The following is a 23663-nucleotide window of genomic DNA, read 5'->3' on the forward strand; positions in this document are numbered from 1 at the left end:
TTCATATAAACACATGGTTAAGAAGCCAAATGATTTGTTTGTTATGAAAATTGGCAAGCCCAGGCCCCCGTTCTATCTCTTTGATATATCCTTTCCCAGGGCATGTACTTATTTTTGAAGTATTCTTTGTATGTTTACCTCTGTATCTTTAGATAATGGTATTATATCACTATTTCTCACATATTGACATCCGCTTACAGAAGAGGATCTAGCTCTCTGTCACCGTGACAACACTCATGCTTCTCATTCTCCCAATGATCCATGGAACCTCCATATTTCTGGATCTTAACTTCAGATTAGTCTAATAGTTCCTCCAGTGTAACTTCTGGTCTTCTTAGTTGGGGAGGATATCTAGGAAACTGAATTTTTCAATTGACTTTTAACCAGTCCCTATTTTAGCCTGGCAGTGAGCCTTATTTTTTTTATTTTTTAACCTCCTGTATGGTTTGAATTTTTTTTTTTAACTCTTAGGAATTCAGTTGAGATACCAGTAATATGAATCTTCTTTGTGAAAAGATTGTGTTTATCATTTATAGTCAGCAATGAAGTAGTCGTTAATTTTGATTACTAAATGAAGTAGTCATTTAGATTTTATCCTACTATAGATGGGTATTATGTACTGTGGAACACATTGAATAAGTGTTCACCTGAGAAGTTTCCCAGAAAAAGATCTTACTGCTTATAAATGGAGGAGAGAGGGGCACCTGTGGCTTAGTCAGTTAAGCATCTGACTCTTGATTTCAGCTCAGGTCATTATCTCACAGTTGGTGAGGTCTAGCCCTGCATCAGTCTCCGTGCTGACATTGTGGAGGCTGCTTGGGATTCTCTCAGCCCTTGTTCTACTCGTGTATACGTGCTCGCTCTCTCTCACTCTCAGAATAAATAAATAAACTCTTTAAAAAATGAAGAGAATAATATGTATTTGTGGAATATGTATTGGTATATAGTACCAATGTATTATGAAGCTTTTCTATGAACTTTGGGGATAATCATGTTTTGGAAAGTCTTTCAGGAGTGGTGCCAAAAACTGATGATTAAGGGGGGAAAACATGTGCCTGTTCATGTTTTAGTTTATGCTCAGCAACATGTACAGGTGTGACTTTGAAAGCTAAGCTATAATTCATTTTCCAGTCACCAAAAGCTTTATAGGAATCTGTGATAATGACATATATAAAAGTCAACAAACTATCTTTCTACTTAATTATTAGGAAGGCTTGATTTGCTTGTTAGGGTTTTACTTAAGTGCATCATCAGGATTGTAAGTGTTTAGAATATTGGATGGACTACATTCAGAAATAAATATTAAAAAAAATTTACTTGGCATATAATCACAAATGTTTTTTTTTTTTAATTTTTTTTTTAACGTTTATTTATTTTTGAGACAGAGACACAGCATGAACGGGGGAGGGTCAGAGAGAGGGAGACACAGAATCTGAAACAGGCTCCAGGCTCTGAGCTGTCAGCACAGAGCCCGATGCAGGGCTCAAACTCACGGACCACGAGATCATGACCTGAGCTGAAGTCGGCTGCTTAACCGACTGAGCCACCCAGGCGCCCCTAATCACAAATGTTTTTATAGTTTCTTATGGCTTGCTGGCAGTTCCAGCCCATGGAGAACCTTTCAAGAATGTGAATCCCTTTGATACATCAGAAACATGCATTGAAATGTATAAATGTCTTAATTGATTTGTATTGATCTTTTTTTTTCTAGCACATTTTTTTCCCTAACGTTTATTTTGAGAGAGTGCGTGCAAGCAGGGGTAGGGGTAGAGAGAAGAGAGAGAGAGAATCCCAAGCAAGACTCTGTCAACGTGGACCATGATGTGGGTGGGGCTTGATCCCACAAACCATGAGATCATGACTAGGACTGAAATCAAGAATCGGACACTTAACCAACTGAATCCACCCAGGCGCCCGTCATTGCTCATTTTTAATAAAATGGCCTTTACGTTAAAATTGGGTTTGATGCAGAGAATACAAAAATACTAATTCAAAGGGATCCATGTACCCTGATGTGTATAGCAGCATTATCTGCAGTAGCCAAATTATGGAAATAGCCCAAGTGTCCATCTACTGATGAATGGATAAAGGGGTGTGTGTGTGTGTGTGTGTGTGTGTGTGTATGTGTACGTGTACACATACACAGACACAATTACTCAGCCATGAAAAATAATGAAATCTTGTCATTTACATGGATGGAGCTAGAGAGTATAATACTAAGCAAAATAAGTTAGAGAAAGACCCAATACATAATTTCACTCATATGTAGAAGTTAAGAAGCAAAACAAATGCGCAAAGGGGGAAAAAAAGAGAGGGGCAAACCAAGAAAAGACTACCAGAGAACAAACTGATGGTTACCAGAGGGCAGGTGGGTGGGGGGAGGGGTGAAATAGGTGATGGGGATTAAGGAGTGCATTTGCTGTGATTAGCACTGGGTGTTGTATGGAGATGTTGATTGACTATATTGTACACTTGAAAACCCCTATTACACTGTATGTTAACTGGAATTTAAAACCTTAAAAAAGAATTGGGTTAGATGTTGTAATATTTTTCCCAAAATACATTCTTCTAAAACAGTATTATGTAGGTAATCTCATTTTGTTGTGTGACATTTGCAGTATTCAATAGGATCTACAAAAATTGCCCATATATACTTTGATGGACAGGCCAGGAAGGAAAGCGCTCCAGCATTTCAAGCTAGTATGGATAGGAAGCATGTAAACTCTCATTCTTGATTGCCTGAGTTTGAAAGATTCTAGTTCAGTGCCCAATAGGGCTTTCTTGCAGTGTTGGAAATGTTCATTCTTCACTATGCATTTTGGTAGGCACTAGTCATATGTGGCTAGTATGACTGAGGGACTGAATATTTAATTTAAATAGCTATATATAGTTAATGGCTCCTATATTACAGTAAATATTAAGCTGAGGGAGAACATAAGTATAGAAGTGGTCACATTGACTTACGTTAGGACTTCTGGTCCAGATAAGTTTGTTTGGAATAGTTTATAGGCTCTCCAACTTCCTCACTTCTGATCTTCCAATCCTTACTGCCTGTTTTGTTTTGTTTTGTTTTTTAACTAAAAAAAAAAATAGGTTCATAATGAAATGCTAGGATTGAGACTTTTGGCAACTCTGGTAGATTGTTGTCACCTTCACCTCAACTTTTTTTGTGTGTCTAACCCCAACTCTTCTCACCAGTGGGAAAGGAATCTTATTTTGTCACGACCTGGTAAGTTTTTCCTATAAACTTTTCTAAACTCACAGTTAATTAAGGCATCTATTCCATTTACCACTAAAATTACATTTTCTAGGGTGTTTTCAAGTGACTCATTGACCCAGTTGTTCTCCAAGTATTTCTAGAATCTTACTAGTATTTAAAAAGGATAACTCTCCTGAAATCATTGTTGTACTGTATGCTAATTTGGATGTAAATTAAAAAAAAATAAAATTAAATAAAAAGTATAATTCTACCTTAAAAAGTAACTGACATGATTCCTTTTAAAAGAAAATCGTTTTACTAAAATTTCTCCTTTCTATTTGAAGTAAATATAGTACTTCAAAAAATTTTTTTCCTTAAGGTTTCAAGTTTCTATTCCCATGTTAGTACAGCCCTTGTAAGGTGTCTTTAGTCCAGAGTTGAGTTTTCCTACCAAAGTCACCTCATCGAGTCCTGTGATCTCAGACAGGGGAGTGCCTTTGCTGCTGAATGCTATATAAAATGGTCCAAAAAAAGAAGGAAATGCAACCTACACCCCCAAAAATGTTTTACAAGCTGTATTTCCACATAAGACTTATACAAATAAGATAGAAAATGTGTTTAAAGAAATATCCTAAACACCTAGTTTCTAAATTACACTTATTTTGATCATCATAAGTATTTTGGATGCTGTCTTGACTGAAACAGGAGCATGTTGCCAGACTCATTTATTTATTTATTTTTTTAAACGTTTATTTTTGAGACAGAGCACGAATGGGGGAGGGGCAGAGAGAGAGAGGGAGACACAGAATCGGAAGCAGGCTCCAGGCTCTGAGCCATCAGCCCAGAGCCCGACGCGGGGCTCAAACTCACTGACCGCGAGATCATGACCTGAGTTGAAGTCGGACGCTTAACCTACTGAGCCACCCAGGCGCCCCTTGCCAGACTCATTTAAAGGTGAAAGAATATGGGGTACCTGCATGGCTCACTTGGTTAAGCGTCTGCCTTTGGCTCAAGTCATGATCTCATGGTTTGTGAGTTCAAGCCCCACGTTGGGCTGTCTTCTGTCCGAGCAGAGCCTGCTTCAGATCCTCTCCCCCCCCCCCCAAATATAAATAAGTTTTTTAAAACTTCAAAAAAATAAAGGTGAATGAATATTCCACATCTTTGTATGCACTAAAGTCTGTAATGTATACATTATAACATTCGTAGTTTCACTTGCTGTACTTTTTGTAAATGCTGCTATAGATTACTCACTTGGTATCCTTGAAGTTGAAGTTCAGTTTGATTTTCCTTACTTTGGTAGTGATAACACCCATAAGGCTACTGACTGTTACATAATTAACCACCTTTGCGTGGTATCATTGTGATTTCCTTTGGATCAGTCTGTTGGGATATATTGGACTCATGGCCCCATTGAAGAGAATTGACCTAAAATCTGATTTTTCCCTCAGCTTTTTCATAGTTAAATATCTTTTCTTTCATCACTTCTGACTTTAATCCATTCTGATCTTTGCTGCCTCTTGCTGTTAATAATTAAGCATCCACTTCATGTGTCACTTTCTCGTGTTAGTCAGGGTCTGCTATAAATCTCATTATTTTGTTTTTTTCTTTCAGTGTATCTAAGAAAACATCAGGCTTTAATTTCTGTACCCAAGGATAAGCATCGAAAATGGATTGGTGGTTGTTTTTTGGTTTTTGTTTTTATGGTGGCAAATGGACCAGTCTTTACATTTTGTGCAGACTTCTCATTTTCAAATATTTTTTACTTTTGAATGCTCACGGATTTATTTTAAAAATTATAAGCTCTAAGAAGTGCTGCTGTTTAAGTGGCTTATTATATACCTACCTACACTCTAAATTGGATGAGACTTTAAATCAGCATATATCCTATTTAGAGCATAGTTGTCAAAATATCTCTCAAAATGAAGAAGAGATATAAGCATTTTTTAATGTTTTTAAAGGCTTTAAAATGTTTTAAAAGTTTTCTTGTGTGTGCCTGGGTGGCTCATTCGGTTCACTGTCCAACTTCAGCTCAGGTCATGATCTCATGGTTTGTTCATGGGTTTGGAGCCCAACGTTGCATTCTGTGCTGACAGCTCAGAGCCTGGAGCCTGCTTCAGATTCTGGGTCTCCCTCTCTCTGCCCCTCCCCTGCTCATGCTCGCTCTCTCTCTCCAAAAAAAAAAAAAAAAAAAAAATTAAAAGTGTCTTCTCGGGGCGCCTGGGTTAAGCTTCCAACTTCAGCTCAGGTCATGATTTCACAGGTCCTGAGTTCGAGCCCCACATGGGGCTGGCTCTGTGTGGTCAGCACAGAAGCCCGCTTCTATCCCTCCCTTGCTTGCGCGCTCTCAAAAATAAACCTTAAAAAAAATAAATAAATAAAAATGTTTTCTCTAAAAACACTTAAGTACTAGTTCAGTTCATCACAACATCTCAAACCCAAAAAGAATCAGTTGGGGGTGCCTGGGTGGCTCAGTCAGTTGAGCATCCGATTTCGGCTCAGGTCGTGATCTCGCAGTCTGTGAGTTCCAGCCCTGAGTGGGGCTCTGTGTTGACAGCTCGGGGGCCTGGGGCCTTCTTCCGATTCTGTCTCTCTCTCTCTCTCTCTCTCTCTCTCTCTCTCTCTCTCTCTCTGCCCCTCCCCTCTTCATGCTCACTCGCTCTCCCTCTCTGTCTCTCTCTGTCAAAAAAAAGAATCATTTGTAGTTTGTAGATGGTAGTAATGTGAATTGATGTGTGTTACCAAGAAACTGTTACAAAGGAGACCAGGGGTGCCTGAGTGGCTCAGTCGGTTAAGCGTCCAACTTCAGCTCAGGTCATGATCTCACAATCCCTGAGTTCGAGCCTTCATCGGGCCCTGTGTTGGCAGCTGGAGCCTGGAACCTGCTCCTGCTAGAATCTATGTCTCCCTCACTCTCTGCCCCTCCCCCACTCATGCTCTGTCTCTCTCACTCTCAAAAATGGATAAATGTTAAAAAAATGTTTTAAAAAAGGAGATCAATCAAAGTGAATTTTTTTTCAGTCAACTGTTATTACATCAGGAATTGACAGGAGTCACTTCAATAATTTCTTCTGTGAAAAGAGAGGAAGGAGATATAGTGGGTCATTCTATTTAAAGACATTTTTTAACATTAGTCTTCCTGTTTTGCTGAGAAAGGACTCAGATGTTCATCTTTTATCCTTTGTCATCGAGCAGGAAAAACTTATCAGGAGAAGCATGTTCTGAAATTATTAATTCATACAATTTTAGGAAATTCCTCCGGCTATAAGTGAAATAACTTTAAGTCTCCTGCCAAAAGGAAAACCTTAATTTTCACAATGGACCATCTGTTTAACATTCGGTTGACCTTTTATTTTGAGAGGGGCCAGACTGCCTCCTCCCCAGAAGAGTGCCCTATTCTGTGCTTCATAGTGTGGTGACTGATTTGGTTAACTAGCTGTGCTGTTCCCTCCTGCACTCCCCACCCTAGCTCAGGTTCCTAGGTTTTTATTACACTGGTTCTATTTTGCACCTATACAAAAAAACCTAATTATCACAAAACATTTGCTTTCTTTTTTAACATGTGATTTAGTAAACCTTTTTTCCTTTTGTGGGAGTTTCTTAGGTGCAGAGAATTGAGTTAATCTTATTAATTTACTAACTCATTCATCCAAAAAATATTAGAAACCCTATTATGTGTCAGGTGTCCTGCCTTGGCACTAAGGGTCCAGTGATAAGCAACCAGATGGGATTCTTGCCTCTGGAACTTGTAGTCTAGTTCATGGCACGTTATCATCGTTGATCTGTGAACATAAAACCTACTCTTGTTTTATTAACTTTTTTTCTTCTTTGCCCTCAACCTCTTTACCCATTCCCCCTCCACAAGCATCCACTCAAATACACATGTCCTTAGATATATAACATTGAATGCATGTGTTTAATTTACATTAATGGTACTATAGGTCTCAGTTTATTCCTTACTTCTTCACCCAGTACTATATTTTTAAGCTGTAACCATCAAAGTCACTACTTCAAACTGCATAATATTCCGTTGTCTGCATCCGACACATTTATGTATTCATTTTTCTGATGATGGGATCTATGTTCCTTCCTGTACCCTGATACAAATAATGCTGCAGTGAGCAAGCACCCCGTACATATTGACCTCTGCAAGTGTTTCTTTGGAGTACTTACCTAAGAGTAGAATTCTGGGTCATTGGTTAACAGAATGGCTTATCAAAAAGTTCACAAAAAGGTTCTTACTTTCCCCTATTCTCACCAGTACTTCATATTACTCAATTTTCTACTTTTTATTTTTCTTACACTTTTGAAATGCTATTTCTTGCATTTCTCTGATGGTTGGTGAGAGTCCTTCATATATTTGATAGCCTTTTAACCCTCTATAAGTTGCCTGTTAGTATCTTCTGCTCATTTTTTCTCCTGAGTTTTTGTTTGTTTGTTTTTGTAGAAGTTCCTTGTACTTAAGATATCAATTCTGTCAGTTTTGGATGAAGAAATCATTATTCCCGAAGCATTTTTCACTGAATAAAAATCTCTATTTGAATGAAGATAAATCGACCAATATTTTATCTCTTGTGGATTTTGGTCTCTTTATAAGCTCTGTATTCTATTACTACTAGGTCTGTTTGTTTGTGTCAGCACTAGTTTGTCTTTATGACTTTGGCTGGCTTTGTGTTGACTGTCTCAATACCTGGGAGGGAAAATTCCCACCTACCCCCACAAATACATACATACTTGAGCTCTTGGCAAAATTACCTTAGCTTCCCATTGACTTAGATGAGATGGTAAACAGCTTTCTTTTCTTTTTTTTTTAACATTTTTTTTTTAAGTTTTTAATTTATTTTTGTGAGTGAGAGAGAGAGAGGGAGGGAGAGAGAAGATAAGTGGAAGAAGAGAGAGAGGGAGACACAGAATCTGAAGCAGACCCCAGGCTCTGAGCTATCACCACAGAGCCCAACATGGGGCTCAGGGCTCAAACATACAAGCTATGAGATCATGACCTGAGCTGAAGTTGGACACTTAACCAACTGAGCCACCCAGCCACTCCTGAAGATTTTATTTTTAAGTAATCTTTACACCCATAATGGGGCTCAGACTTAACAACCCCAAACTCAAGAGTCACATGCTGTCCCAACTAAAGCAGCCAGGTACTCCAGTAAATAGCTTTATTAAGATATAATTCACATACTATACAATCTACTCATTTAAAATATGCACATCAGTGGTTTTTAATATATTAATAAGTTTCTGCAAGTATTACCCAAATAAATTTTAGAGCATTTTTATTACCTCCAAAGAAACTTTATACTCTTTGGCCGTTGCTTCCCAACCCTCCCATCCTCCCTAGCCCTAGACAGCCACTGATCTCTTTCTGTCTCTTTTGATTGCCTGTTCTAGATACTTCATATAAATGGACTCATATAATAAATGATCTTTTGTGACTGGCTTTCACTTGGTATAATTTTTTCAAGATGTATCTACTTTATAGCATGCGTCAATACTTTGTTCCTTTTTATGACTGAATAATATCCCATTATGTGGATATACCACATTTTGTTTAGCCTTTCATCAGTTGATAGATGTTTGGGGTGGTTTCTACCTCCGACTGTTACAAACTACACCACTGTGAACATTCATGTATAAGTTTTTGTGTCAGCATAGGTTTTTTACTTCTCTTGGGTATTTGGTTATTGACCTAGGATTGGAATTGCTTGGTCAAATGTTAACTCTGTGTTTAAACTTTTTAAGGAATTGCCAAACTGTTTTCCAAATTAATTGCTTCCCACTAACAGTGTATAAAGGTTCTAATTTCTCCATATCCTTGTCAACTTTGGTCTTGTCTGTATTATAGCCATCCTAGTGGATATGACGTGGTATCATGGCTTTCATTTGCATTTCCCTAATGACTAATGATGTTGAGCATCTTTTCATGTTAGCCATTTGTATCTCTTTGGAGAAATGTCTAGTCAGATCTTTTGTTCATTTTTTAATTGTTTTTTTTTCTTTTATGTTACTCAAGAATTTAATGCATTTCATCAAACTTACTGTGTTTATTGACACAGTATTTTTTAATTTAGAAATTATGTATGTCTTTTCATTTAGTATGTGAGTTTTTTGCTTATCTCTTTCTCTTCATCAGTCTTGTGTGGGTACTCTTTTTACAAAGCAGTGGTTATGAGTTCAGGCTCCAGAACCATTCTGCCACATATCAGTTCTGTCACTTTCTAGCTGTGACCTTTGGTAGGTTACCTAACTACTCTGTGCCTTGGTTTCCTGAAATGGAAAATGGGTGAATTGATAGTCTCTACGTCAGAAGGTCGTGAAAGGGTTAAATGAGTTAATAAATGAAAGCTGTTTAGAATAGTGCCTGATATAACTGCTCAGTTAATGCGAGTTGCTATTGATAGTGGAAGGTTTTTCTAAGAGTCAGCTTTTGGTTCTGTTAATATCTATTGCTTTTTATTCTCTATTTTGTTGATAGCTGTCCTTTAATTCTTATTTCTTTGTGTTTACACTCCTTGAGTTTAACACATGGACAAATATTCAAAGCTGGACATTTGTAATGAATAACTATAACTACTTCAGATGTATCCTACAACCTGTAATTTTATGGTGGTATATCTGACTTCTTAATAGTCATAGGTATGTTCTTCCATGTCTGAAGTTTATTAACATTTATACCATTCTGAACAAGTCAAGTGACAAGTACCTCAGCACATTTTTCACTTTTAAATCCCTAACTCTTTCCAGTTCTCTCTATATTGGTATTCCCCAAAGTTATGACTCTGGATTGTTTAGGGGTATACTTTGCTGCTTTTTTTCCTCCATTGCTTGCTTTAAACACAGACACACACATTATATTAACTGTTCTTTATCAAATCTGAGATACTTCATAGAATTCCCTTGGATTTATTTTGTTCTTGCTGGAGTTTCTCAAAGAGGGTCTCAGTTTGGTAAGCCTTCTGAGTTTTAGTATGCTTATAGCTAAATTTATTTTATTGTTTTATTAAAATGGTATTTTATCTCTATGTAAAATTCTAGGTTCAAAGTTTTGTGCGTTTTTATTCTTTCTTTCTTTAAAACTATCTCTCCAGTGTCTTCTGGTTTCTAGTGTCAGTTTTGCAAAGTCAGATGTTCATCTGATTCTTGTTCCTTTGTAGGCAATCTGTTCTTTTCTGAAAGCTTTCATATTTTTGTTTCTGGCAATCTTAATATTTACTATAATTTGTCTATGAAAATTTCCTTAAATACCTGTTCGGCACTCTGAGCTATTTCAGTCTGGATTTTTTCTTTAATTCTGAGAAATTCTTAGATTCTTATCTTTGTTTTCTCCTCTTTTTCTTCCCTCTGGTACCCCCAAAGTATTGATACTGGTATTTCTACTTTTGTCCTTCTTAAAGTTTCTTTCATATTTTCTGTCTCTTCATCCCTTTCATCTTAAAAAATTCCATTTGGGAATTCCTCAATTGGATTGTCCATCTCACTAACATGTTCGTAAGTTATTGATTCTTGTATCCAATCCATCAGGTTCTTTATTTTAGATACTGATTTCTTTATATCCGGGATTCCAGTTGGATTTTTCTTTAAGACACTTTTGCATTTCATCTTTAAGTACTGTCTCTCTCTCTCTCTCTCTCTCTCTCTCTCTCTCTCTCTCTCTCTGAGAGAGAGAAAGAGCACATGCCAGGAGGAGGGGCAGAAGGAGAGGGAGAGAGAGAATCTTAAGCAGGCTACCCACCCAACTTGGAGCCCAATGGAGGGCTCAGTCTCAGGACTGTGGGATCATGACCTGAGCTGAAATCAAGAGACACAGACACATAACCGACTGAGCTGCCCAGGTGCCCCAAGTATTCCTTTTTTTTTTTTTTAACAGGTTTGTTTTAATTTATTTTAAATTTTAAAAATATTTTTAAGTAGTCTCTGTACCCAACGTGGGACTTGAACTTAAAACTGTAAGATCAAGAGTTGCATGCTCCATTGACTGAGCCAGCCAGGTACCCTGTTTTAAATCTTTGTTGTGTCTGGTCTAAAAGTTCTGCTCTAAATTACTTAATTTGTTGTTTGTCTTTTATGGCTGTTGTGTACTCTCAGATGTTTATCATTATTCACTGCTTTGTCTCCTCAAGATTTTGTTGCCAAGAAATAACTGGCAAATTATACATTTTTTACTCAGGTGATTTTTACATAAAACACACTGGACTTAAAATTATCTAAATTTAGCAAGATATTTCAATAATTTTTAAAATTCCTATCAAGAGGGGCACCTGGATGGCTCAGTTGGTTAAGCGTCCGTGACTCTTGATTTCGGCTCAGGTCATGATCACAGTTTGTGAGTTTGAGCACCGTGTGGGGCTCTGTGCTGGCAGACCAGAGCCTACTTGGGATTCTCTCTCTCCTCTCTCTGCCCCTCCACGCTTGTGCTCTCACTCTCTCTTGAAAATAAGTTAAGAAAAAGTAATTTTGAAATAAATCTGGGGATGAACACCAAAGGAGAGAAGCAGGAGAAAAGGTGCAGTGCCAGGGTCTAGTCTAATGAAAGGACAACCTGACCTTCTTAATGGTGATGGCAGAAACTATTCCTTCCTCCACTGCCCTAAACCAGATAACTGGTATCCACCAAATAACTTGCAAATTACCACTTTTCTAATAACAGGACTGAGAGAGCAACATAGACTTCCTTAAAAAAATGTATAAATAAAACAAATAACCTTAATCTAATCAGAACTAAACAAATTACTGAGGAAAAACATTTTATTCTTGATAGAAATTAAAAAAAATTTTTTTTAATGTTTTTATTTATTTTTGAGACAGAGAGAGACAGAGCATGAGCAGGGGAGGGGAAGACAGAGAGGGAGACACAGAATCTGAAGCAGGCTTGAACTGTGAGATCATGACCTGAACTGAGGTTGGACACCTCACCGACTCCAAGGTGCCCCCAACCTCATCTATTTGTTTTTTTCCCCTAGGTTGTCTCCTCTCGAACTGACCCTTTGAGCTTTCTTTCTTGCCATCCTCTTCACCAGGTCCTGTATCCTCATGACCAGGTTAATTCATAGCCAAATTCTACAGTAGACATAACTAGTTTATTACACGTTCTTTGCCTACCAAGCCTTGGGCATGCCCTCAAAATGCTTCTGAGTACAATATTTCAGGGAGCCAATTAGAGCTACCACTAAAGATGATACCTCATTGTCATATCTGTTCTATCAGACTATTTTCCCTTCAGGCTTTATTTGTTTTGAAGGTTGAAAAGGAAATAAAGGTAGAATAGCAAGTAAAAGTGTTTTCTAATATCCAACGGACACTCTTCTGCCCTTCTCTTACTCCTCTTTTAGAGAGCTTTTTTTATCTCCTATCCTTGTTTCTCTCTCTGTGCTGTTTCTTATTCTCTCTACCTAATTAGTTTACACTGGGAAATTAACACATGTATATTGAGCATATGGATTAGATTTTGGGAAATCAGTATATTCGTATTGAGCATATAAACTAGATTTTGAATTTTGATTGAGTAGTGGATATAAAGGTCATTTCTTTCTTTCTGAATAGTCTCACTACTTCAGTCAGTCTCTTGAGGTAATTTCTTCTCTTTTGTAATTACATTTGGCATAATGGTATGGTAGACATTTTTTTCTGTCCTTATATTAGATTTTTTTTGTAAAAAATTACGTGTCACCAAATCTCTGGAAGGTGTTTTGAATGCCTTCTTCCTGGAACTAAGCAATGGTCACCTGTTGCTAAAAAGGATAGGAATTTGAGAAAGGACAGGATAGAAATGCTGGCAGGGAAACAAGTATTAATTACTCTAGTTTTGTTCCTGGCTTAATATCAACTAGAAAGTTCAAAAATATTAATATTTTAAAAAGACAGGAGAAAGTGGACCATCCTTAAGTGTGCCACCTATATCCGTACTAAAAAAACTATAAGCATTGTATTTGTTCTTCACAATCACTCTGTTCAGTGAAGGTATTAGCTTCGTCTACTTATGAAGACACTGAAGGTTGTAAAATAAATAATTTACCCAAGGGCAAACAGCTAGTAAGTGGTAGAGTTGGGATTCCACCCCAGCTCTCTCTGACTTCAAATCTTATACTCCTTCCAACCTAACCATAGAAGAGGAGAAAATTTTAGCGGATTTTACCTTTTTTCCATAATGGACTTTATATTGTAGCCTTTTAAATTTGGGCAGTAATTACATACAGACATATTTCAAAGTCTTACACATGATTTGCGCCACTGGCACCATGACTAAAATGATAGGCTTCTGAGACAAATAGTTTTCTGAGCCTCTGAGGCAGTGTAGCCCAGGGATGAAAGACAGTGGTTGAGTCTGGTGTCAAATCCAGGCTGCATGAATCTTGTATAGGTTTCTTAGATCAACATACAGAGTTGTTTTGAGAATTAAAACACATAGAATATGTAGCACCATGCCTGACAAATTGTAAGCACTAAAAAGGAATAATATATGCAATATTGTTATATCTTCACTCTATTATGTTAAATATCTAGCTTCTCCCTGAGATTCTGAGAATTTTCGCTAAGTTAACCCAGAAATTGTGCGCTACTCTAATGATATATCACACCTCCTATGTTGTTATCGGTGGAGAAGTAACAAATATCACCTCTACTCTTCATATTTTCATGTTTTGGTTAAATATTATATAATAACTACTATTTGAAACATCCTATACTGTTTGAGTGTCTCCTGGTCAGGAAAATTTGCCTCACCACAGGTTTTAAATTATTTCTAGAAAGATGCCAAAAAATGTGTTTGGGCAGAGGATTCTTGAAATAATAGTAGAAACTGAACACCAGTAGAATTTACTGGTGTCTCTGTTTTAACCTTCTATTGAATGAAAGTGCAGAATCCATATTTAGTAATTAAAACATTTACTGTCTCCTTTTCTTTTTCAGAAGATGAATAATCTTTCATTCAGTGAGTTATGTTGCCTCTTCTGCTGTCCACCTTGCCCTGGAAAAATTGCTTCAAAGTTAGCATTTTTGCCACCTGATCCAACATATACACTGATGTGTGATGAAAGTGGAAGCCGCTGGACTTTACACCTATCAGAACGAGCAGACTGGCAGTACTCTTCTAGGGAAAAAGATGCTATTGAGTGTTTCATGACTAGAACCAGTAAAGGCAACAGAATTGCCTGCATGTTTGTGCGCTGTTCACCCAATGCCAAGTACACTTTACTCTTCTCACATGGAAATGCTGTTGATCTTGGTCAGATGAGCAGCTTTTACATAGGACTGGGATCACGGATTAATTGTAATATATTCTCATATGATTATTCTGGATATGGCGCAAGTTCTGGGAAACCAACGGAGAAGAACCTCTATGCAGATATAGAAGCTGCTTGGCTTGCTCTTAGGACAAGGTAAATGGTGATTGGGAGTATTTTCCACAGTTATTATGATGTTTAATTGAAATTGCTTTATATAAAAAAAGAATAAAAGTAGTTTTTATAACATAACATGTTTTGAAGTAGTAAATAGAGATTATATGTACCAAAATATAGCTGTGGAGAGTTAAGCTTTTAGAATGTAATTAAAAATTTTTACAAACAGCGTAAAGTTTTTACACAGATCTAATTTGTGTCTGTTAGTGCACGTGGGTGATTTTCTTTAAAATTTAAGCCAATGACAAGTTTTGGTTTTATAAACTTACTAGAGTGTGATATAAAAATCTTTATTCAGAGTAACCTGGGTGGCTCAGTCAGTTGAGCATCTGACTCTGGATTTCAACTGAAGTCACAATCCCAGGGTTGTGGGTCAAGCCTCACATCAGGCTATGTGCTGAATGTAGAGCCTGCTTAAGATTCTCTCTCTCCCTCTGCCCTTCTTCCCTGCTTGCACTTTCTCTCTCTAAAATAAAGAAAAAATGTTGATTTGAATTAACAGTGATTAGCTAATCATTTACTTAAGAGTATAAGAGACTGGATTGTTTTGGTGAATTGTAAGCCTGAGTCCTGAGTTTGCGTTATTTTCTATAACAATCTCTTAGACAATGTGACTTAAAGATATCTTATTGGAACTATTTTTAAAGTATTCATTCTGTAAAAGTGAGATTTTTTACTTTGCATTCTGGACTAATAAAATTTGGAGAGATGATCTTAAGCTAAAAAAAAAAAAGGTAATGTTATGATAAATCATTTAAGCAGATTCTCTCATCATGTCAGTTATTCCTTGGTTATAACAATACATTTTTGGGAACTAGAAATTGCTTTAATCTTTCCTAATCACCAAGATACTTAGAAATTTTTCATGAAATACATTGCAGTTTTGTAGACTTCAGGTGTTTTTTTTAATCAAATGGTTCCCGTACAATAAATAAAGATACCTTAGCTCAAGCTACTCTTCATATTATCTCCTGAAAAGCTGCCTGACTTCCAAAGTATTTTAGACTAAAGCTAAAGGACTTTAAGAAAATTTACCATTTCTAATTTAATGTTTAAATATTAATGGTTTCGATTAGAACCTCAATTTTGTTAGCAGGCATAACCTTTGTTAGAAAATACCTTTAGAAACATTTATTCCTTGGGACACCTGGGGGTCTCAGTGGGTTAAGCATCCAACTCTTGGTTTTGGCTCAGGTCATGATCTCATGGTTTGTGAGTTCGAGCCCCATATCAGGCTCTGTCCTGATAGCACAGAGCTTGTTTGAGGATTCTCTCTCTCCCTCTTTCTCTGCCCCTCCATTACTCACTCATGCTCGCTCGCTCTTGCAAAATATTTCTTTTTTTTAAAAAAAAAGAAACATTTACTCTAAGATATAATAAAACTATAGTCTCTGAGGTCCATATAAAGGGGATTCTTAAATCATTTGCAATTATATGAAAACATACCTGATAAGTAGGAAAAAGTTGATAAGTAGTATAAGAAATAAATAGTTGGGGAGGGGGGCAGGGAATGATAAAAATTTATAAACTTAAAAACTGCCTTAAATGACCAAAGTCAAAATCGTCTCAGTCCTACAAACCAAAATAAATGAGTGCGCACTTTCCAGACCCAGCCAATTGAATGGAGTATAATACCTGTCAGGAAAGTATGACAGTAGATATTTTTAATAACAGATTTATTGAGATATAACTCTTTTAAAGTACAACTTCAGTGGATTAGTACAATTTTTAAGGATGCTAATAAGTTAAAGCAGATAGCCTTTATTGTTAGTGCTTCTCAAAAACATGAAAAGATAACTTATTCAACCAAAACACACTAGAATCCAATAGAGTGTTCTCTGCCTATGTTAAAAAAAAAATCCACTCATGTAAGTGGTTAACTTTTATTTTTCATCTTGTCTGATATCAATTTGAAGAAATATTTATGAAATTATTTCTAGTCTTGATTAATTAGTCTTTTTAAACATACTTAATGATTGAAGCGCCTGGGTGGTTCAGTTGGCAGAGCATCCGGCTTCAGCTCAGGTCATGGTCTCACAGCTTGTGGGTTCGAGCCCCCGCGTCGGGCTCTGTACTAACGGCTAAGCCTAGAGCCTGCTTCAGATTGTGTATCTTCCTCTCTGCCCCTCCCCCGCTCACTCTCCATCTCAGAAATGAGTAAATGTTAAAAAACAATTTTAAACATACTTAATGATCATGCATACTTGATGAATGAGGAACAAGAGCAGAATAGATACATTTCTAAATAGTCCAATAGTCTTTGAATTCATTATCTGCGTGCTATAATGGAAAAGGCGCTGGACTGGGAGTCAGGGTACCTTGGTTCTAATTATAGATCTGCCTCTGACTTACTCTGACTTTGAACATCTGCTCAGGAAGCAGCTGAACTAGATTAAATGGTCTCTGAAGTCCTTTCTAACTTGTACTGTTCTGAAATTCTGTTATTGCTTTGAATTCTCTGCTAAACTGGCAGCTGCTTCTACTCTGGAGCCTTGCCATTGCTAGCATTAGCCTAAAACCCATAGTTGCCACCAACAGTGCTGCAATTCAGCTAACGGCAGCTTTATAGCCTCAAGAGTTAATGCTGTGCTGCAAATGTTCATTTTCATAAAATTTCTTTACTGTTTGAAATATGTGCAGCTAGGTCTTTTTAAAGAAAAGGGTTTTCTGAGTTTATTTACATTTGGAGTCAGTCTGGAGTAGATATGTCCAACCTCTGGGACATATCCAAATGCTTACATAGGACTGATTGGAAGAAATTATGGATGGTCATTATTACCTGGATGGTTCAGAGTCTTGCGCCCCTGGAAAGGGCCAGAGGAAGCACGTAGGGTTTGTCTTGCTATTTTTTTTGTGTTCAGATACTTGAAAAGCTCCATTACCTTTTCAGAAGACCAGAGGCTGTTGTGCAAGTGGCCCTTCCCATCCAGAAGTGACTTCTTTCAGATTTCTAGAGTGGAAGGGCATGTTTGATCTCACTGTAACCCATAATTCTGTATTTATTAGCTCCTGTAGCACCTCCTTTCTGCTTGGAGTACTTTACAGTTGGGACAATTATACTATAGGTAGTAAACAGTGCTTGAAGCATAGTATATACCTGATATTGATCAGTGAGTTGATACATTTAAGTCTGCAGCATTTTTAAAGGGGGTAAGGCAGTTCTCTTGAGGTTTTAGCGTGAAGTCTATTCATAATTAACTGAATCATAAGGCATTTGGAATTCTCATTCATCTGTTTATCTTTCCAATCATTAGTCCATTTCTATGAGCAAATAAAGGCAAATTTCAGGAAAAATAGTAATTTGCTTTTGGCTAAAATGATACATATTTTTTATTCATAACATACAGTAACTGTATGTTAAGATTTTCATCACTGTGACTGGCTTCAGAAAATAAAATGAGCCACTTTTAATATCTAGACAAAGAAAGAACTTTTTGTTACTTTGAATGGAAGATAGATGGTAAATGTCTATGAAGTGTCAACCCATTAAAATATCAATGATACAATATGTTCAGCATTTAGTAAAAAATACACCACATTGAATTGCATAAATGATATAATGAATTTCTTTAAGTTTAAAATTTTAAAAGACCTCAGCCATTATTTTTCTAAAAGATGAAACATGAAAAATGCTAAGAATACAGATATTATTATAGCATTAAATATAATGATGGCTAAGAAAATGTATATTTTAAATATAAATTTGTTGACATGGTCTCATTCTGAGTCATTCTATTATAAGATTAAGTCCCTAGAAAATGATTGAATATTTCATACCAGTCCAACTCTCCACTTTATTTTTTTTTTTTAACTCCTGAACTTTGTAGATATGGCATTCGCCCTGAAAATGTGATTATATATGGCCAAAGTATAGGGACAGTACCATCTGTGGATCTTGCTGCTCGGTATGAGAGTGCTGCTGTTATTCTTCATTCTCCTTTGACCTCGGGAATGCGAGTCGCTTTTCCTGATACCAAGAAGACCTACTGTTTTGATGCATTCCCAAAGTAAGTATCGATATTCCAAATTAATTCAAAGAAATCTTGCGGGAATTTTTTTCATCACTTAAGGAATCCATAATATGATTCATTCAGCCATGAGCTTCTATTTTACACATATTATAGAAATTGTGAAAAACTAGTTTTTGAAGAGGATGGTGGCAGGAGACCAGTCAGGAGGGTGTAATGTTTGAGCATTTGTAATCCAGGTGAAAAGTGCTAAGGGCCTCACACCCCAGAGAGTGGCACCAATAGTATTAAAGATAAGGGATGAATTTGAGAAATAAAATTGACAGAACTGCATGTCACAGTGAATGTAGGATGCAAAACAAGAGAACTTGAATTTGATTCCTAAGGTTCTGACTTGAGCTGCTAGTGGATAATGATACAATTTAGTGAGACATGATACTGGAAGAGTGGAAGTGTAGAGGAGAAATGAGACATGTGTGCATAAAAATTAGTGAATGATGTCTAATTAAGGATAGCTGATTTACAAAAGAAGTGAATTGCAAACAAGTTGAGCCTTAAGAATAAAGTATTGCCATCCTAGAGGCACCTGGGTGGCTCTGTCAGTTAAGCGTCCAGTTGGCTCAGGTCATGATCTCACCGTGAGTTCGAGTCCCACATTGGGCTCTGCATTGACAGCACGGATCCTGCTTCAGATCCTCTTGTCTCCCTCTCTCTCTGCCCCTCCCCAGCTTGCTGTGTGTCTTTCTCTCACTCTCTCAAAAATAAAATTAAAACATGGGGAAAAAAAAAAGTATTGGGGCACCTGGTGGCTCAGTCAGTTAAGCATCTGACTACAACTCAGGTCATGATCTCACAGTTGGTGAGTTCGAGCCCCGCGTCGGGCTCTGTGCTGCCAGCTCAGAGCCTGGAGCCTGCTTCGGATTCTGTGTCAGCCTCTCACTCTGCCCCTCCCCTGCTCGCGTTCTGTCTTTCTCAAAAATAAACACTAAAACAATTTTTTAAAAAACGTGTTGCCACTGCATAGTCTGCAAACACACAGTATTATACAAATTTGAAAGAACTACTTCTTCTCAAGACAAGATAAATGGAAATTCCTCCAGCTCCTCTTCATAATTGGGAAAAAATGGATGGCCCTTTTTTCTCAGAGGGCAAAGGCAAGAAGTGAGAAGCTGGCAAATTTCAGTCTCGCTTCTTTTCCCCAACTGGCAGCTATACAAAGAATTTTTTTGTGAATGATAGATGGGCCTAAGGCCAGAGTCCTCACTTGCTTCTTCATAAAAACAACGAAGGTCATTTCAAAAGCAAATTTTTTCATCATTATAAGGGGTCATTTTTGTAGGGAAGCTAATGATGGGAGCATAAGATCTTATCACCAGAGCAAGCTGTGAGAGGGTTTTGTTTTTACATTAATTCAGGGTTTTTGTTTTAGAGAATAGTATATTGGAAGGTATGTGCATTATATTGCTTCTAACTGAACAGTAGGAATGGTAGGGAGTATTTGGGGTAATGCTGTTGCCAACTTATATTCTCTGTCCAGCTCCCTCTTGAATTTCTCCTACACCAACAAAGAAAGCAGCACTTAACTGCAAACTGTCTGAAAAAGGTCATAATTTTGTTAAGTTTTAGAATTTGTTTGTAAGAGTTCTTTGTGTAGCTTATGTCTCAATGTTGCCTTTTTAAAATTGCTTTGATCTCTGATATTTAAAATGTTCTCTGATATTTAGAATGTTCTCTGATATCTGATAATTCTTAGTTGTCTGTTCATGTGTAAGAGAGGAACTAAAGAGCGGACCTGAAGCAGGTGACAAAGGCTTGTTGACTGAGCTTAAGTATACAGGGATCTGTTCATATCAGTTAGTTGGGGATCCCACCCCATGTCACTATTTTCTGTATCTTTCCTCCTAAAGTGGATGTCGTCTTCAACAAAGATTCTTTCTAAAAGTCCCCTCTGGGTACACCTCAGTGGCTCAAGTCGGTGAAGCGTCCGACTCTTAATTTCGGCTGAGGTCAGGATCTCTCAGTTCAAAGGATCAAGCCCCAAGTCAGCCTCTGAGCTAAACAAACTTTGAACAGATTCTGTAGACTCCCATCACCTGCTTTCATCCCATATCAATTCCTGACCTTCGGGTGTATGCGGTGGTATAAATTGGGTTGTGTCTTCACTTTATCTTCTATCTTCTTAAAATTGGTTTTCGCTTATACTTTTAATTTGTTACCCAGCTCCAAAATTATGTATTTTTTTATATTCTCCCTATTTCGGGGAGTTGATGCCACAAGACAAAAAAACATTTTGTTGTCATTTTAGTAGATTAAGAGGCAGAAAAAAATACGAGTGCAGAGAGGTATAAAGTTAGCATATGTTTGACTGGTCCTTAGTTTCCTCTTCTTCCAAACTAAGTTTTCTTTGTGCTCAGTATTGTAGAAAGGTACAGGAGGCTAACAGTAACTATTGAATGATTCCCTGAAACAGAAGTGCCTAAAGTTAGCTTCCTCAGATAATCTTAAGAAAAGGGGTATGTAGGGGCTCCTGGGTGGCGTAGTCGGTTAAGCGTCCGACTTCAGCCAGGTCACGATCTCGCGGTCCGTGAGTTCGAGCCCCGCGTCGGGCTCTGGGCTGATGGCTCAGAGCCTGGAGCCTGTTTCCGATTCTGTGTCTCCCTCTCTCTCTGCCCCTCCCCCGTTCATGCTCTGTCTCTCTCTGTCCCAAAAATAAATAAACGTTGAAAAAAAAAATTAAAAAAAAAAAAAAAAAGAAAAGGGGTATGTAAAGTGACTTTTAAATCTTATTTGAAATCCAAGAGGCATCTGTTTCTTCTGGTTTGATTCAAAGACTATTCTGGTATTCGGTATGGCACAAGAGAATTTGTTTTACGTTTCTTTTCATAGATAATTCGTTGACTTCCTTCTGTCTTCTCTTCTCTTACAGCATTGACAAAATCTCTAAGATAACCTCCCCAGTATTAATAATTCATGGGACTGAAGATGAAGTCATTGACTTTTCACATGGCCTCGCATTGTTCGAGCGTTGCCAAAGACCTGTGGAGCCTCTGTGGGTTGAAGGGGCAGGTCACAATGATGTGGAACTTTATGGGCAGTACCTCGAAAGGTTGAAACAGTTTGTGTCACAGGAACTGGTAAATTTGTAAAATATTCTGTAAATTTGCATACTGGGTTTTCTTTCCTTGCTGAACTGCACTCTTTGGTAAATAACATAAAACCTGAAGGTTTTGTTTGCAAATCATGTCAGTTGCCTTCATAATTGTACAGGTAATGATTTGTTAACAGACTTAATGAAGGTTTTAATTACCAGAACTAGAAACTGGAAATAACAGTATCATGCAGTCAAGCTGTGTAATTTATATTTTTTCTGTGAATTTTTTTTTAAACATCAAAATGAGTACTGTATGAAATTTTAATTCTATAAAATCAAATGCTGTAAAAGTATTGCCAAATGCTTTTGCATATCAGAAACAGATTTATAAATATTTTTAAAACATCTCAATGTACTAAATCTTATCCAGGTATACAAATGTAATATTCTTTCAATAAAAAGCTGTATATCTAAAACAATTCAAGTACTCATAATAGAATAAACTGTATGAAAATGTGCAAGTTCACTAGAGATGACCTAAGCCCTGTTGTACAGGGATAAAGGTTTAAACACTTATTTTACTGTAAAATACATTGAATTTTCTGTATTCTCTGGTTATCATACATTTTCTCCTTAAAAAACAAATGATGTAAGTCTTAATTTTTATGCCATCTATTAATTTACCAACTAGTTACCTTGTAAATGAGAAGTCATGATAGCACTGAATTTTAACTAGTTCTGATTTGTAGGTTTGGTACTATGAGGCAACTACTTAAAATTCTCATTTTTGTTTTTTAAAAGGCATTTAGAGCTTCAAGAATGATTTTGTATGCAATGTTGTTTTAAATTTTGACTAATCTCATAGAATTGCTGTACTCTCCGTTATAAGAAAACCTGAGAGTCCGTTCGTTAGATGTTCTTCAAGACCACAAACAGGCTGGCTATTTGGTCATTTTTCACTTTGGCTATTTTTAATAGGACCTGTTGTTTTAGATTACTATCTGAGAATTTCATGGATTCACTCCTGATACAGGAGATAAGAGAACATTTAATTCATAACTTTTATATTAACCAATGTAGTAAAAAACAAAGCTCACACACAAAAACTAAGTTGCCTTTCCTTGAATGAATCCTGCCTGAATAAAACAATGAAAGAAAAATAAAAATAAAATTAATGGTATGTAGTCTAATTTGTAAATGAATGAATATTGAAATAATACACACTGTGGATATATTTTAAGGCCTTATGTAGTTTTAATTGTTCTGCTTGTTCTGTGGTTATGTCTAAGACTATAGTATATGATTCTCTTCAAAGTATATCAAGTATTGTGAATGCTTTGGTTCAGATGTGTCAAATTAACAGTAAAACAACAAATATAATACCACCCAGCTGTGCCTGTTTGCCTTCTTCCATGTTTCCCATCCCTTACCATCAAGTCGGGAAAAAATTACCATTCATCTTAATAGAGCATAGTTCTGTAGTTTTCTAAATTTTATCACCACTTCTTTTTTTGGAGAGAATTTTTTGCTTCTCAAGATTGTTATGGAGCCTGTACAATTCCTATTTTTGTACAACATAGACACCAGAGTGTAGCTAAGTGTTTTCTTTGATTACCTGTTAAATTTAAAATATTGATCATATCAATTCAGTATTCATTCATTCATTCAACAACTGTTTATTCAGTCATGTAGAACTCTGTGCCAGATAAAGATGGAAGTCAACCATGTCCTCATAGACTTCATGGTGTATGTAACCAAGGACACAGACACCTTATTGTACAAGTATTGCTATTTGGATAAGGGCTGAAGGATATTTGTAGCTTATATATAATAGGTAAAAGGTACTCTTGGGAGGGGAACATGGTGGGAAGGGCAAGGAAGAATTTGACAAAGAAGTGATCTTTGATCTGAGCTTTAAGGATGACTAAGAAATGACTAAACTTGGTGGCCAAGGGAAATCCTTGCTGCCTGAAGGGAACAGTATATGGAAGCCTAAAGAAAGG

General features: G+C 36.9%; 1 protein-coding gene across 4 annotated transcripts in view; it reads left to right on the forward strand.

Annotated features, from left to right (window-relative positions):
• The window catches only part of ABHD17B (abhydrolase domain containing 17B, depalmitoylase), a 52951-nt gene extending 29906 nt beyond the window's left edge, over window positions 1–23045 (forward strand). For 2 of the 4 annotated variants that reach the window (XM_047830945.1, XM_047830944.1), the window contains 3 exons: window positions 14111–14580; window positions 18429–18608; window positions 21496–23045. In XM_047830945.1, coding sequence (XP_047686901.1) covers window positions 14114–14580; window positions 18429–18608; window positions 21496–21715 — 867 coding nt within the window. In that variant the 5' untranslated portion in view covers window positions 14111–14113 and the 3' untranslated portion in view covers window positions 21716–23045. Of the gene's footprint in view, window positions 1–2773; window positions 3230–11679; window positions 14581–18428; window positions 18609–21495 lie in introns of those variants that run through there. The other 2 variants (XM_047830947.1, XM_047830946.1) reach the window with 2 other exon arrangements.
• The last annotated feature ends 618 nt before the right edge of the window (window positions 23046–23663 follow it).

The sequence above is a fragment of the Prionailurus viverrinus genome, chromosome D4, assembly GCF_022837055.1.
Source record: "Prionailurus viverrinus isolate Anna chromosome D4, UM_Priviv_1.0, whole genome shotgun sequence".
Taxonomy (NCBI): domain Eukaryota; kingdom Metazoa; phylum Chordata; class Mammalia; order Carnivora; family Felidae; genus Prionailurus; species Prionailurus viverrinus.